The 14,908-nt window shown below is 40.3% G+C and overlaps 1 protein-coding gene and 1 long non-coding RNA gene across 3 annotated transcripts in view; one reads left to right on the top strand and one right to left on the bottom strand.

The window, feature by feature from the left end:
• The first annotated feature begins 114 nt into the window (after nucleotides 1-114).
• Nucleotides 115-5,786, top strand: LOC307065765. The gene is made up of 3 exons (XR_013811348.1): nucleotides 115-349; nucleotides 724-797; nucleotides 5,094-5,786. It is a non-coding gene; the product is annotated as an uncharacterized lncRNA (long non-coding RNA).
• Nucleotides 1,119-14,908, bottom strand: part of SDCBP (syndecan binding protein) — a 31,641-nt gene continuing 17,851 nt past the window's right edge. Inside the window, exons 4-10 of one of the 2 annotated variants that reach the window (XM_079722712.1) lie at nucleotides 12,205-12,283; nucleotides 10,973-11,082; nucleotides 7,919-8,080; nucleotides 6,003-6,178; nucleotides 4,459-4,630; nucleotides 3,614-3,705; nucleotides 1,119-2,224 (exon numbers count right to left, since the gene is read on the bottom strand). In XM_079722712.1, coding sequence (XP_079578838.1) covers nucleotides 2,170-2,224; nucleotides 3,614-3,705; nucleotides 4,459-4,630; nucleotides 6,003-6,178; nucleotides 7,919-8,080; nucleotides 10,973-11,082; nucleotides 12,205-12,283 — 846 coding nt within the window. In that variant the 3' untranslated portion in view covers nucleotides 1,119-2,169. The remainder of the gene's footprint in view (nucleotides 2,225-3,613; nucleotides 3,706-4,458; nucleotides 4,631-6,002; nucleotides 6,179-7,918; nucleotides 8,081-10,972; nucleotides 11,083-12,204; nucleotides 12,284-14,908) is intronic. The other variant, XM_079722713.1, reaches the window with a different exon arrangement.

The raw sequence follows: 14,908 nt of genomic DNA, 5'->3' as shown, positions 1-14,908 counted from the left end.
TCCTCGAATATTATTGAACTCTATGTAATGCATTTTTAAACCAAACTTTTAAATGAACTGGTGAATGTGCAATTATAGTAATTAGAAGTCTTACCACATGAGAAATCTGTGGTTTTAAACTTTATAAATCATGGTGACTTCACTGAAAGCCATTAGTTGTCATCCTCTAAGGCAGATGCAGATGTGGCAGCACTGGGGAGAAAAACTTAACGTTTGTAAGGCAGGTGGTCATCCCAGGACGACGACAGTCAGAAGACAAGTTTGGGTGGCAAAGAGCGTAGCTGAGAGATACTAAACCAGCTGGGGAATTCCCAAAGCACTGAACAATTTAAGGACTTTCCAAGAAAATGTGAGTATTCTCTGCTGCCCAGTCACTCTGTTATGTCTTCCTAATCGACACAGTTGCTGCCCACTGGGTTTTGGGATGTGTGCTTCCACAGAGTGGTTTTTCTATAACCGACTGGCCCCAGATTCTAAGAACCTGGGGAAGGATTAGCAGTTCTTATAACAGTTTACTGTGTATGGGAACAGTTTATTTCATTATAGCTATTAATGCTTATCTTTTCTATGACATTAAAAATATTTTTCTGTAATGAAAGCAGTTTTCATTTTCTCATTTAAATGATTTATTAACAAAGTACTGGGTACTTTAAGTACTGATCCTTCTAGAAAACCATACTGAGTATCGTGAACATCATCCTGTACTTTTGTAACTACCTTCAGACTGGTCCAGATAACGAGGTAGAGAATCAAACTGAGAAACGTGCCGTGCTTGGCTTCTCTGAATTTCGCACGAGGTAAGCTGTGACGCGGTAGCACTGACCACCTCTGAACCACAGAAAGTATGCGATGTAAGATTTTTCTACACTGTTTAAAAACCCTGGTGGATCTTGAATGTTAACTGTCACTCGGCCTGGGTGCCTCCAGGGAGAATCAATAGGCTCGGTGCGGTCCCGCTGCTCAGCTGTAAGTGTGGCTGGGCTTCCCGGCTGGAGGCCCTTCTCCCAACACTCAGGCCCTCTCAGTACAGAGGGGCGTTCCTCAGGCTCCCGGGTGGCGGCCGCTCTGGGAGATGACTCTCTCCCACAGGCCTAATGTTTCCAATGATGCAAATAACAGACAGACTAAAATCTAAGTTTATTTATACATTTTCAATTAAAATAGAATAGGCATAAACCAAAGAGAAGGGAAAACAAGTCAGGATGAAGTGTCACTGTCATTCTGTTTGCAGGGAGGGGTCAGGAAATGGAACAAATTCCCAGGCCAGCATTGTAAGACATCCCAGAGCAGCTAGGTTACATGTAAGTGCCAAACCAGGTATTATCCCGCTTAATCTACACACATGAAAAAGAAGTCAAAGTTTATCCTATTTAGTACAAGAATTTTTACATTACATATAGTGATTCATTTCTCAGAAAGTGATACCAGTAACTTTCAGAGGAAAAGTTTCCATTACACAAGGACTAGAAAATCTCAAATGCAACTAAGCAGCTGTGCTATTTGCTCAGTATGTACCCCTTACACTGCTCTGGGCTAGTGTCCATTTCAGTTTAACAGAGAACTGCATTTGGGGTTTTAGAAAGGCAGCAATAGTTTGGCTTTATTCTAAATGCTTAACGTTGTTTGTTAAGGTGACAGTCCAAGCATATTAAGTAAAGGTAGTTAAAACGTAATGATAGTCAATTCTCTTGCAGCCTACATACACTGTATAATGCTTACATGGAATGAAACCAGTGTTACTTAATTGGTGTTTTATACAAACAGAACTGAAAGAAAAAAATCATTCTAAATGTACTATGGTAACAGTGAAAATGCACATATACCATAGAACTAAAGTGATATGAACAGCACTACCTGATACCCAGGTTCCAGCAAAGCATCAGTCATCCTAATGACACGGATTGTAAAAGCATCTGGATTCCAGTAAAGACACTGGTCTATGAAAGTAAGTCTTTCAACTGTAAAATCAGGATAAGGCTACAACTATCTTGAAGTCTGAACAAGATATCAGATCAAACAGTAAGATTCCCAGCCCTACTGTAAGACAGGAAGGTCCTCATGCAGCATATGCTTGCTGGCTCCTAGAAAGCTTCATGTGCATAATATAAGGTAAGTTGCCAGAGACGTAAACGGAAGGACTTCAGTGAAGTTTCCACTGTGCCGTGACTTCTAAACCTCAGGAATGGTGTGATCCATCAAGCTTTTCATAATGCTTGGTGCCATCCTACAAGAGAGTCACTTTTATTAAATACTGAGGTTTGGGTTCCCAGAAAACTCCAATCCAAACTAGCACTGTTAGCATCAAGTTGGAATGCGGGGGGAAGGTTTTTTTTTTTTCCTTAATGAGTTCAGATCTAAGGGTTTCAGGTAATCTAGTTGTTTGCAAAATACCCAGTGTGAAAAGCTATCTGCATCCTGGCTAGTAAAGTTAGATAAGATACAGAAAAGTCCTTGTATCTTTGTATAGTAAGGCTGGATAGTTAAGAAGAAGAGACAGAAAACGACAATGCCACTATTGTTGGCAGCAAGTGGGTGGGAGCTATTACATTTAAGAAAAGTGAGCTCTTGCAGGATCAGTCCTGACAACTCTCCCCGTGAAGACCCCAAGAGCGGCTAGCTGCATTCTACCCAGAAGCTGAAACAAACCATTTACAGGTGGTATGTTTTTAATATTTTAAATTCTATTTCCACATGCAAGGTAGATTCTGACAGAAGAATTCTACACTGGCTTAGCCAAGCCAGAGTGTAAACGCTGCTGGGCAGACAGCCCTGGCCACCGCCCCCTTCCTGTTCTCCCTCCTCAGCTTTCCAGTCCCCGTTCCTGAGGACGGACAGCACACCCCACACGCTCTGCCGCCTCCTGAGATGCTCCCGGGAATCAAGACTGTTCCCCCAGGGCTTCCCTGGTGGCACAGGGGTTAAGAATCCGCCTGCCAGTGCAGGGACACGGGTTTGAGCCCTGGTCTGGGAAGATTCCACATGCCACCGAGCAACTAAGGCCGTGTGCCACAACTACTGAGCCCATGAGCCACAATTACTGAGCCTGTGCTCTTGAGCCCCCGAGCCACAACTACTGAAGCCTGCGTGCCTAGAGCCCATGCTCCGCAACAAGAGAAGCCACCGCAACAAGAAGCCCGCACACCGCAACGAAGAGTAGCCCCCGCTCACCGCAACTAGAGAAAGGCCGCACGCAGCAACGAAGACCCAACGCAGCCAAAAAAAAAAAAAAAAAAAAAAAACGACTGTTCCTCCAGCACCCCACATGCAAGAATTCGTCGTGAACCACAAGTAGGTGTGGAGGAGCTGCAGGCAGCCCACAATCTACGATTTCACTGAAAACTGAGACGAGAGCCTGCCCACCTCTGCTGTGTACCTTTTTCTACTAGGAAACATCAAAATTTAGGAAGTGGATTTTATCCCATACTTGGGAATTTGTGAGGGGTCATCCTTACCAACCAACTCCTCTGATTTAAATAATTTACTTCAAATTTCTAGATAATGCCAATGTCATCTCTTAGGTAAAAAAACCCAAAGGTTTGAGAATTACAAGAAGCACAGTGCTTCTATGAAGTCACATGAACGTAGCATCAGGTTGAAGAATTTGTCTACTTACCGTTTAATAATATGTTCAAATATAAAAGCAGGCATGATTGTAATAGTAACTACATTCCCAGCTGTTGACAGTATGTCTGCGATTTGAGAGTCCTGTTGAAAACACAATGAAAATTAATTCTACTGAGGCTTTATTAAATACATATAAAACGTAAGTTATTCTTGGTAAAAAAAAAATATATATATATAAAATGTCCTTTCAGGTTTTGCTAATGTCTCTAAAATCCTGACCCTTGGTATTTATAGTTTTTCTAGTTTCTTTACCAAGTTTTAATTCAACAGAATCACAATTTCATCAGTGGTAACTGTTAAGTAAACTGAGTTGAAAATATGTCAACAAATCATTGTTTTCATTACTTACAATTAATCACTGTCCCCATATACAATATTACCATAGCCCCTCGGCTAACTGTGTATTCTTAACCCAGGTTAATGAAACGAGAAGGTCTTAATGAAAACCTTTAGACCTCAAAATAGTTCTATTTAGGAACAGGTAGAGGGAATAAGCCATAAGAATGAAGTACTAATCTGAACATAAACTACTACGCATTTCCTACAACTCCTGGATTGAAAAAAGCAATCATTCATCCAGAGTGTCCTCAAAATCTTCAATGCTCTCAGGTCTCCACAGTTCTAGGTCGAGGGACTTCAGAGATCTAGCCTAGCCCTCCCCCTGCTACAGAAGCCACAATTCCAGGTGGTAGCCCCAGCCTGAGAGCACAGCCAGAGCCCAGGACCCCACGGAAGTTCTACATTTTGGTCAATAACAGCACCAGTGAAATAGACATGAAAGACACCTGCTAAAATAAAACTGCAGTAGAATGAGTCCTAAGTTCTGCTCCTGACCTTCAGTCCAATGACATTCTGTCCGTTGACCTCACAGATGTTGTGTTCCGTGAGAAGACCGTTTCTAGCTGCAGAACTATCTTTCACTATGGATGTGATTTTTCCATTTTTAAAGACAAAGCCAACGTGTCCAGTACTGTCCTTATGCATGGTAATTGTCCGTTCAAAGGGCCTGTAAACATAATGGCTTCAATTAAAACTTTAATTCCAAAGTAAGCATTTTCATGGATTTCCACTCTGACATACTGGATACTTTGTCACAATAAACTCACTGTTTCCAGTAAGAGCTACTTAGTACGTATGGCACGGATTTAGTGCAAAAGATGACTTTCTAAGAAATTCTCTCCATTATGGTTTGCCTAACTTACAATTTCCTTCTTATAAGCATCAAAGACTTAACGCTTCATGCAGTTTATCAATATGCTCTTTCCTTGACATTACAGTACTCACTGTAATGTAACATGAAGACAGGTTTGAACAAAAATCAGTCTTAAAAATGAATTTTTATCTTTTTTAACTTCTTAATATTTCCTGGAGCTTAATTTTTCTTAGGAAATACTTATTTAGAACCTTTAAAATATTTCTCACATCTTGATGTTGAAAACTTTATAGAAGATATTTTTGCTCTGTTTTAGAAGAACCACAGAAGCAGCGAGATGGAAGCTCCCCAGCCCCTTAGGAGAAAAGGCGGTTCAGAAAGAGGGCCGTGTGCTTGCATGTGCCGCCCACCAGCCGCACCTGCCCACTCTACAACTCTGCTGCCACGTGACTGCACAGGTTTCACGACAAAATACGAACTGCACGTTATAAACGTCACAACAGTCATGTCTTCGTGTTAGTCCAAGTTACTTTTTGAAATTTCCCTTAGATATAAGCAAAGGTGGCATTCGTCTACAAAATGTTTACTGAACACCTACCATGTGTGAGAAATGGAAACACACAGGTAGATAAAACAAGTTTAACTAAGACAAATAAAACCCCCAAAGCTAACAATGTGATACAGGTCCACCCTCAACGCCCCTGTGGCCGGGAAGGAAGCCCGCAGTACATGTGCTGAATGTTTCCATTATAAATAAACAAGCTAAAGAAAGCGTTCCATTCTCCCACCTGACAACTAGAGCCTCATCCACCCCAAAGGCCAGATTGGGTTTTCTGAACCTGCGGGCCCTGTGGAGTCCTGCAGGGGCCCTGCATGCACCACGTGTCTACCCTGAGCAGAAAACCGGAAAGCAAGGCTGAGAAGCCTGCCTGCTGCTTACTTAACCTTTCTATCCTTCTTTTCTGTTTTCTAGAGAAACAGAAAGTACTTCTTAGAGGACAAATTTCTATAAGCTCTGAAATAAAGTGTATGCTAAACCAGAATGCTATTTTTAAAAAGTCAAACTATGAAAGAACAATCTGCACTGCACAACTGCAAGGGTAGAAGGCTAATCAATAACATTTGATCATTTTCTGCAACAAAATATTATATTCACAGCATCTTAAAAGCCCAAGAAAAGGAAAACCAGTCTTGAGTTTCCTGGTGAACCGTTTAGCCGGCTCACCTGTCACGAATGGTCATAGTAATCTTCTCTCCAAAAGCCTGCTTGAGCACCTTGTGTGCCCGGTCGGAGCTCCAGCCAGCACAGTTCTCCCCGTTGATCTGGAGCACCTGGTCCCCGAATCGCAGACCAACCAGCGAGGACGGAGAATTTGCCTGGACTAGCTGAACAAATACACCCTAGAGAAGAGGAAAATCACTGGTCATTTACCACTGCTGCATGTTTAAAAAGGCTGGAAAATTAGGAACCAACTGGTTAGGAATCTACCCTATTAAAAAAAAAATTACATGAGTATTGTGTCATTATCCCCAAGAACAAAACTAAAAATTTTATCAAGGCAGTACCCTAAGAAATAGGTAAAAAAGTGAGATCTCAGTGGTAATTTCTACCTCAAATCATGACCCAGCCAACCAACCTCCATCACCCCCTCCATCTTGGAATAAAAAGACCAAGGAAAATAAAGTCAGATTACTATAATAAATGTAAGCTTCTATGAGTTTGATAGAATACCAAACAGGTATTAGCACCTGATCATTATTTAGGGGAAAGGGAGTGAAGTGTTAGAAGTTATGTGATTTCTCTTACAGTTTAAAAAATGAGAGTCTAAGGTCAGAACTCTACCTTTTGAGCTGAAGAATTCCTTTACCCACTTGCTAAATGATGCATAATCACTACAATTAGATTTAACAGCCTAAAAAGGTGGGCACATTCAATACCATTCCAGTTCTTAAAGGAATCTACTATGAAGTAAATACAGAAAACTGTACAATTAACTGAGAACTAAACCCACAGGGATATTTTTACTCATGTAAACTCTCAATCTCAGATGTTGAGCACAATATAAATAAGTAAGCATAAAGGAAAAGGAAGCATTTATAAGGCTAGATCCTTTCTCTCATCTTAAGCTGGGTCAGACGTGATGTCACATGTCTTACACTTTAGGGCAGTGCCTGAAAACTAGGCGGCACCCAGCGAAGTGGCTGGACCAACGAGCTTCGGCCAAGTGGACAAACCGGCTGCAAGGATAACTGCTGTGGGGGACGGGCTGTGAAGAGTGTGGTCCTCCTTTAGGACACAGGAAAGGGCAGCATTGTACTCTATCCACCGAACAGGAAGGGAGAGCAGAGAAGTCCGAGCTTCCCAGAGCAGCAAGTTCATGTGTCCTGCACAAGCCACGAGTGTGCGAAGACAAACACAATGCCCTCAGCCCCCTTCTGCCATGGGCCACACCATCCTCTTCTATGTGCAAAGGTGGTCACACTGAGCTAAGAAGACCGAAGACTGAAAAGGAACCCAATAAATAACGCATAAACCCACAAATCAGGGTAAAGACTCAGCACATCCTCAACATTCCTAAATGTTTCCTCAGAGTAACTGGGTTTCATTTCTTCCATCTGGTAAGGTGAGAGGCAAAAGTAACTCCAAAGTACTTCTGAAAGTCACTGGTGCCTAGAAAATGCCTCATTAAACCCAAACTGAAGGATGGAAATAACAGACCTGTAAAACCATGTTACAACAAGTTACATGATCTTCATTTAGTTGAAAAACACACATCACAAGACCACTGATTCCCACTGGTCAGTCTTCCCTTAACTTCCACACGTGTTGCCCTATTTCAGTGCCAGAATTCCACCTGTATAAACTATGTTGTGTTTACATGCAGACTAGTCAACTTTATTCCAAGAAAAGGACTCAAAAAAGAAAAAACAATTTCATTCAAGGTAAAGCTGGAAGTGCCACCTCTGCCTCCTCAGAACAGAGCAGCATCTCCAAGTGGAAAGTCAGATTTAAAATATTCTCGACCACGGAGCACCATTAAAACTAATTAAAGCATCTACATTTTAAATTATTCGAACGTTGATCACTTAATAACTATTGAGACAAATTCAAATAAATAGTAAAAAAAAAAAAATACTTACATTATCTATGGATTTAAGCCTGAGCCCAAGTTTTCCATCTTGATCCTTACACAAAATGACCTCCCGAATCCCCTGCTTAATTTCTGCTCTGCGGAGTCCAATATCATTACCAGTTACAGGAGCCACCATGTAGTTCACACTGGAAGCTCTTGCTACCACCTGCTGGCAGAAACATACACAACCTGTCAATATTTAGAAACATTCTCCCTGAAAATGTCTAAAATGATCATTTACTTGAATATATTCAGTTGTGGTTTCCCAAAATATAATCTGAAAATTATTTCCTTCAGATAAAATTTGATATTTTGCAAAAATGACTTTTTTTTTTAAAAACTAATTCTTCAGGTAACTTATTCCCACATATATGTCTCCAAGGGACTCTCTCTGTCTGCTGCCTCGAATTCACTGGCATTTATTTCATGTGTACTTTGGCTTGTCTTCAACTCAAATTATCTTTGTACGTTATAAAGGCCATATCATGCTTTTGAAATTCACTCAGCATTTTCCAGAGGGTTCTTTTATATGGCCTGATCTTCAACAATCTACTTACGCTTTCAGAATTTCTATAAAAGGGGAAAACTTCTTAGCTCCCAGCTCCACTGTGAGGATGAAAAGTGCACGTTATACGAGTGCGGACACACAAGACAGTCAAATGGTATTTGTCGTCCCCAGTGATAAACATCTATGGATTAACCAACTGTACAGACACACCAAACAGCCCTAGAATAGCTATACTAGGGACTCCGTCAGGTACCACTGTTTCAAGTTCCTCATTTTTTCCAAGTTTTCTTGACCAAAATCGGTTTATTGTTTTAAGTGGACCCTTTCCTCTACCAGAGACAGTGAGGGAAGAGCTTATTTATTACCAAGGCTTCTTAATTGGAATCTGTCATAAAAAGCTCTGATCTACCTAATAATTGCGATGCTCAGAGCAGCAATGATAGGGAAAGAGGGAACCTCAGTTACACACATACCACAGACTGCAAATTTGTTCGTTCAGAATTCATGGTAATTATGATACCATATTCTAAAGTTGATGGTCTATCGGAGTAACACACACACAGAGCTATACTACAAATTAGAACACAATACCAGAAAATATAACTTTAAGTTACAAGAAGTCAATGATTACAGCTATAAGAGGAAAATGAGGTAATAGGATAGAAAAAGAAAAACTTAAGAAGCAAATGAATTATTTAGTTTAGCTGGAATATAGGACAAGACAAGGAGCAGCTCTGGAGTGGCTTTACTTTAGAAATCTTCATTCTTTCCAGCAAGTTCTGTTAAGCACTTGCCTAGTGTTCTTACTGAGACCGCACGATCACCACCACGTGACCCCTGCCTGCTCCTGCCACGGGCAGCTACAGTAACCTTCCAGATAGTCTCCCTGCTTCCATCTTGCCCTCGGTTCATTCGCCACACAGCAAGCGCAGAAACCTTTTTTTAAGTAAATCAGATTATGTCACTCCCACAACTCAGAGCCCGATCCCTCACCATGGTCTACGAGGCTGCAGACCACCTGGCCCTGACTACCCTTCCAATGCCAACCCCGCCAATGCCATCTGCTACCACGTCCTGCCTTGTTTGCCCATCTCCTAGGCCTTGTCTCTCGGGTCTGCCAAGCTCACTTCTGCCTGAAGGCCTCGAGTTCTCTGTACTGACATATGTGGCTAGCAAAGCCTAAAATACTTACCATGGTTCCCTTAATAGAAAATATTTGCTGAACCTCAATCTTAGGAAGAACTGCATCTTTTAAGGGGAAACTATAAGGAAGCGTGTGGATATACTGAATGGTCACAGGAGCGGGCAGCACCAGGTATAAGCTACTGTCAGCTCCAAACCCACCCTAGCTGGTGCGGCTGGGGCCTGACCGTGCAAATGACATACTCCTCTGCCGGGGGTTTCTGGTTAGCACCCCAGCACACGCGGAAGAGGGCAAGTGTCTCGTTCCTCCTGCCTGCCCCCTGGCTCCTGGCAGCACTGCCTGGGTCTAGCCCTTAATGCTGCCGACAGCAGTTGATTCCATTCTCCAGATTTTATTGACACTCCCAGAACCAGCCTCCCTGGTACAACCCCTCAGAGGCACCAGTACCCACAGCCAGGGTCCCCGCCTCCAAGGCCCAGGTCACGGGGCTCTTCCACCATGCTCGTCAGCTCTGATAATGCCAACCTCCACCCTGCGTAGCGCCCCAGCCCTAAGAGAAGCAGCTACTTTCTGCAATTACATCTGTGTTCCACTTTTGCTTTTTTAAATTCTACAACCTGTCTGTGATTTCTTAAGTTATCTCTGTTGAAAAATCTAGTGTGGTTTCTATTGTCCCAACTGTCCTGACTGATGTAAGTAAGTTTTTAATAAATATCTGGTGAATAAATAAAAGCCAGGTACTGTGTTAAGCACTGGGGTCATGGCAACAACACAGACATGGACCCTATCTTCATGAAGTTAAGCATTTACCTATAATTATGACAAGTGCTATAAAGTTCTATGGTCTTATCGCAATAACCTTAACAAAAGACTGAGATACACTATATTTAAGCCGAGAATTTGGTGTCTAATTACAAGGAACTTTAGACTAATGTTAGAAGATTACGAGCAAAAAGAAGGTATGACAGACCTATATTTCAGAATGATGAGTCTAGCAGCAGCCTAACACTGTTTGATATAAGAAGTTACTAGAGAAGTCAGAGACTACTATAATAACCTAGGTTACAAGTACAGAAACCCTGAATAGGGTTATACCAGGCCTGGAATGGGTTACATGAATAGAAGAAACACAGCAGAAACAGAATCACTAGGTCTTTAACTGACTAAATGCAGAAGATGAAGGAGAATGGACCAGTCAGAGGCATCTGAATCTTTCACTCCTAATAAATTAGAAAAGCAGTCATAGCACATAAGTAGACTACGTAAAAAGTGATATCCAGAAGGCAATCTAAAATTCCTAAGAAGTCAATGCTAAAGTTATAAATTTGTGAGTTAACCACAAAGACGAGTTAGCTTATATCGATGTGTAAAGTATGATTGTATATAATTCACAATCATACTATACATACCCCCTGACTTGGTGCTCCAGGGACCATGGCCATATTTGCACGTATTTCTTCTTCATTTAAACTCAGGCCCATGTACTGAGAGAGCTCCGGATACAGTTTAGGATAGAGATCTAATATAAACGAATAAATGAATAAAGAAAAAACATTGGTAGAATATTCAAAAACTGTTGTTATTATGGACTTTTACTTGTGTTAAAAAATTACATTTAACTTATAAAATCTAAGATGGATTTAAATTAGCAATTTGGAAAATCCCACTCTCTCTGTAATGACAATTAGAAATGGAAAATACAGAAAAAGTTAAAGATGAAAGTAAAATAAGACATTTGAACTGAAACCTCAGATTTCACAATACTCAAGAGTAGAAATAATTTTTCCAAATTACCTTGCCTTTCCTTTTTCTTAAACCTATTTGATTAGGAATTTTGTAAACATACCACTGCTTCTCCACTTAAGAACAACTGACCAAAATGTACACTGTCCAGTCAGCTACTTTTTAAATTCATTCAGGAAACACAGCTATGAAATGATCCTTCTGAACTACAAAAAAACAAACTGAAAGCTTGTAAATTTATTTAGTGTCATATCATTTTAAGAATGTTAACCACGTACCAATGAAATCTTGGAAACAGTACATTTAATACTGACAGTATTTAACTGAGTAGTAAAGTCAGGTACTATTTCCAAAAGCTCTTTCTGACATGCTTCGTGACTTAAAATGAATTTTCTAAAAGAAACAATGTTGTAAGATGACAGGCCATAAAAACCCACTTAACACTCCTTTTGTATCTTAAGTCATGTTATTTAAGAGTTCTGTCCTGAATCCCTATGAACTTAGAAGGAAGGAAAAGGGACCAGGAAGAAGGATATGAAACCCGGGGAGAGATTCCAGGATTTGGGAAGTTCCCTCAAAAGGAGGTGGCTGGAAATTTCAACTCTACCAACCCCCGAGCCCTGCAAAGACAGAGGACAGTTCAGCCAGCGAGTTCCATTTAACTTAATTTTCATTAAGTCATAAAACACACCTTCATATTCACAGTTCACTTTCCTGATTAAAGGGTTATTTTTTGAAATGAACATTTTTTTTCTTCTTACTATTAGAGCTTTAACCACCATTTCATGCTGTATATGTTAAAAAAAAAAAAAAAAAAATCTTGGATTCCCTATTTCAGCAAAAGAAGGCCTACCAAGTATCTCTGTTCAAGGAGAATGAACCCAAAATATAAACCTACTTCCATCTTGAGAGATGGGCGCAGAAGCTTCAGATAGAATTGCTGGATTGGCAGGGTTTGCAGAAAAGGCAGTTTGAGCCTGAAAAAGAAAAGAAGAAAATTCTAACACCAATGCTATACAGATACTTAAACTTCTTATATAATTTATAAGTTAAATCCAGTAATTCCCAAAAGAAACTAAAACACTTTAGTTTTATTCAAGAAATTTTTATTCCAAACACTTTCAGCAATATATTTTTCAAAGAAAATCCACAAATCAAAAATGTATTTCATGTTATATTTAACACTATCGTATAAAACGTGACTTAGCACCATTCCACATATAATCAATATTTCACAGTGCTACCGCAAATTAATATTTTCAAAATGCATTATAAAATGATGCATTATAAAATTATAAAATGCATTACGTTTTCATTATTCTTTTGCTAATTAGTCTAAGTATCTTATTTACATATGAAAAAAGCTTAACCGTATTTATATAAAACGTCATATATCAGAAAAACACCTAAAAATTTAAATACTTATTAAGTTACTTGTATTTATTTTGCCATTTTAGCATATCCCACTGAAATAACCTTTATCTACATTTTAGCAAGTATGAGAAGGGGTTATGTTATACTAAATACATAAATAATACAAAGTATGCAAAACACATACTGTATCACGGACATAAAAATGACGGTAAAGTAATGTAATTTATAACTGTCAAACTTGCAGAAACTTTGCCAGTGCGTACACTTATCGGTACGACTCATGCGCAAGCACGCCAGGAACTCCTCCCAGGGCTGCCTTTGCAGCCTGTGTCGTTTTAAGTGTTCCACTGAAGGAACTCCTTTTTCCTTTACAGATACATCTGACTTTCTAAAATAGACACATGGCATTGGTTGGCAGTAAGTTTTAAGATCCATCTCTAATATCATTTTTTACTTAGTCAGAAATGTCGATTAAGTAATGAAGTTTATACCTACATATCAACCTAGCACTGAAATTAATGCTAAGAGTAGTCCCAAAGATGCTTGGAGAGATGGAAGCTTAATTAAATAAGGAAAGTCTCCAAAACCACTGAAGGTGCTTCACTCTCTGGATTGTAAATGTTCTGATATGCTTGTTATTGAGTCATTCTTTAATATTTACTGTTGCATAATTTGTCACAATCTAAATTGAAATAAAATGCAGCATGAAAATCTTTATAATTTTAAACATATCCACAGACTCAAAGTATGCTGAATTATGAAAATTCTTTCACCAACTATCAGCTAAAAGGAGCTAGTGGCCAGTGGACTGCTTCCTGGCTGATCTCTAAGAAAAAAATACTGTTCAGCACTGAAAAGAAATGAGCTGGCCGTGAACAGGCACGCAGGAACCTTAAATGCACGTCACTAAGCAAAAGACACCAATCTGAAAAAAAGGAGGGGGGATGGACAGAGCACAGAGGACTGTGAGGGCAGTGAAAATACTCTACACGACACTACAGCAGTGGCCGTAAGTCACCACACACCTGTCCAAACCAACAGAGCGAACAACCTCAAGAGTGAATGTCAAGTGTAACTCTGGACTTGGGGTGGCAACACTGTGTCAGGGCAGGTTAATCAACTGTAACAAATACACGGCTCTGGTGAGGATGCCGCAGTGGGGAAGGCGGCACTGTATGCACTGTGTAGGTGGAGTCGGGGGGGAGGTGCATGGGAGGGGTCACTGGCATGGAAACCGCCTTCCATTCAATTTTGCTGTGAACCTAAAAACTGCTCTGAAAAAAACAGAATTTACTAATTTTAAGTTATTCCTTCTTTACACTGATCTATTATTTTCTGTTCTTTCGTTCACTGCTATTGCTCTCATCCAAGGAATACTGAAGTAAGAACACACATAAAAAGCTCTCTGCAAACAAAGTTATATATTTACGTACTATATATTCTGTAGTAAAAGCAAAAAAAAGATGGTACAATAGGGCTTAAGGACTATAAGCCATTAAATGCAGCACATCATTTCACACATACTTGAAATCTCAAACTATTTTTAAAAAAAGGGTGGGAGGGGGATGGTGTCTGGAAGCAGGGGGGTCCCACAGAGCGCACAGTTATGCCAGAGCGTGTTGTTTGTGCCATTACAGAAAGCATGTGGAGACACCACGCTCGTGGAGCCAGCAGTGTCAATCTCTGCTCACTGTGACAGGAAACTGATGAAATCACAGTTTCTTACCAGCTTATTTTGCGTAGGTGTGGCAACCACAGGCTCCTGTCAAAGACTCACAGTGGACAGGGAGGTGCAGGGACTGTATGATACTGAAAGCCACAAGCCTAATGGTTATTGCAAAACAGTTTACAAAATAGGAACTGCCAGTTCACTGCTGCAATTTAGTTCTGCCGTGGTAGAGAAGGCCAGAAGATGAGAAAATGAATACCACCTTTACAGAGGCATCTCAAAAACAAAAACCCAAGTATCACCTACCATATAAAATGAAGAAAAAAAATAAAACAAAACCAGCCCCAGACTGCAGTGGCTGGGTTAGGAATCTTTTTAAATCCAGTGGGAATTTAACAACCATGTGTCCCCCTCCTTACTTGCTGTTACATCTCCAGGCAGCTAGCTTTCTGCTCAGGACAGAAAAAGTCTTCTAATGGAAATACCCATATAATTTGCTTCTCCTTAAAGAGGTCAGCCTGATGTAGACTGTAGCCCTCTTTATCTTCCAATCCAACAT

This window comes from Hyperoodon ampullatus (assembly GCF_949752795.1).
Source record: "Hyperoodon ampullatus genome assembly, chromosome: 17".
Lineage (NCBI taxonomy): Eukaryota > Metazoa > Chordata > Mammalia > Artiodactyla > Ziphiidae > Hyperoodon > Hyperoodon ampullatus.
The sequence above is the reverse complement of the archived record's forward strand: the minus strand, read 5'-3'. Positions and strand labels throughout refer to the sequence as shown.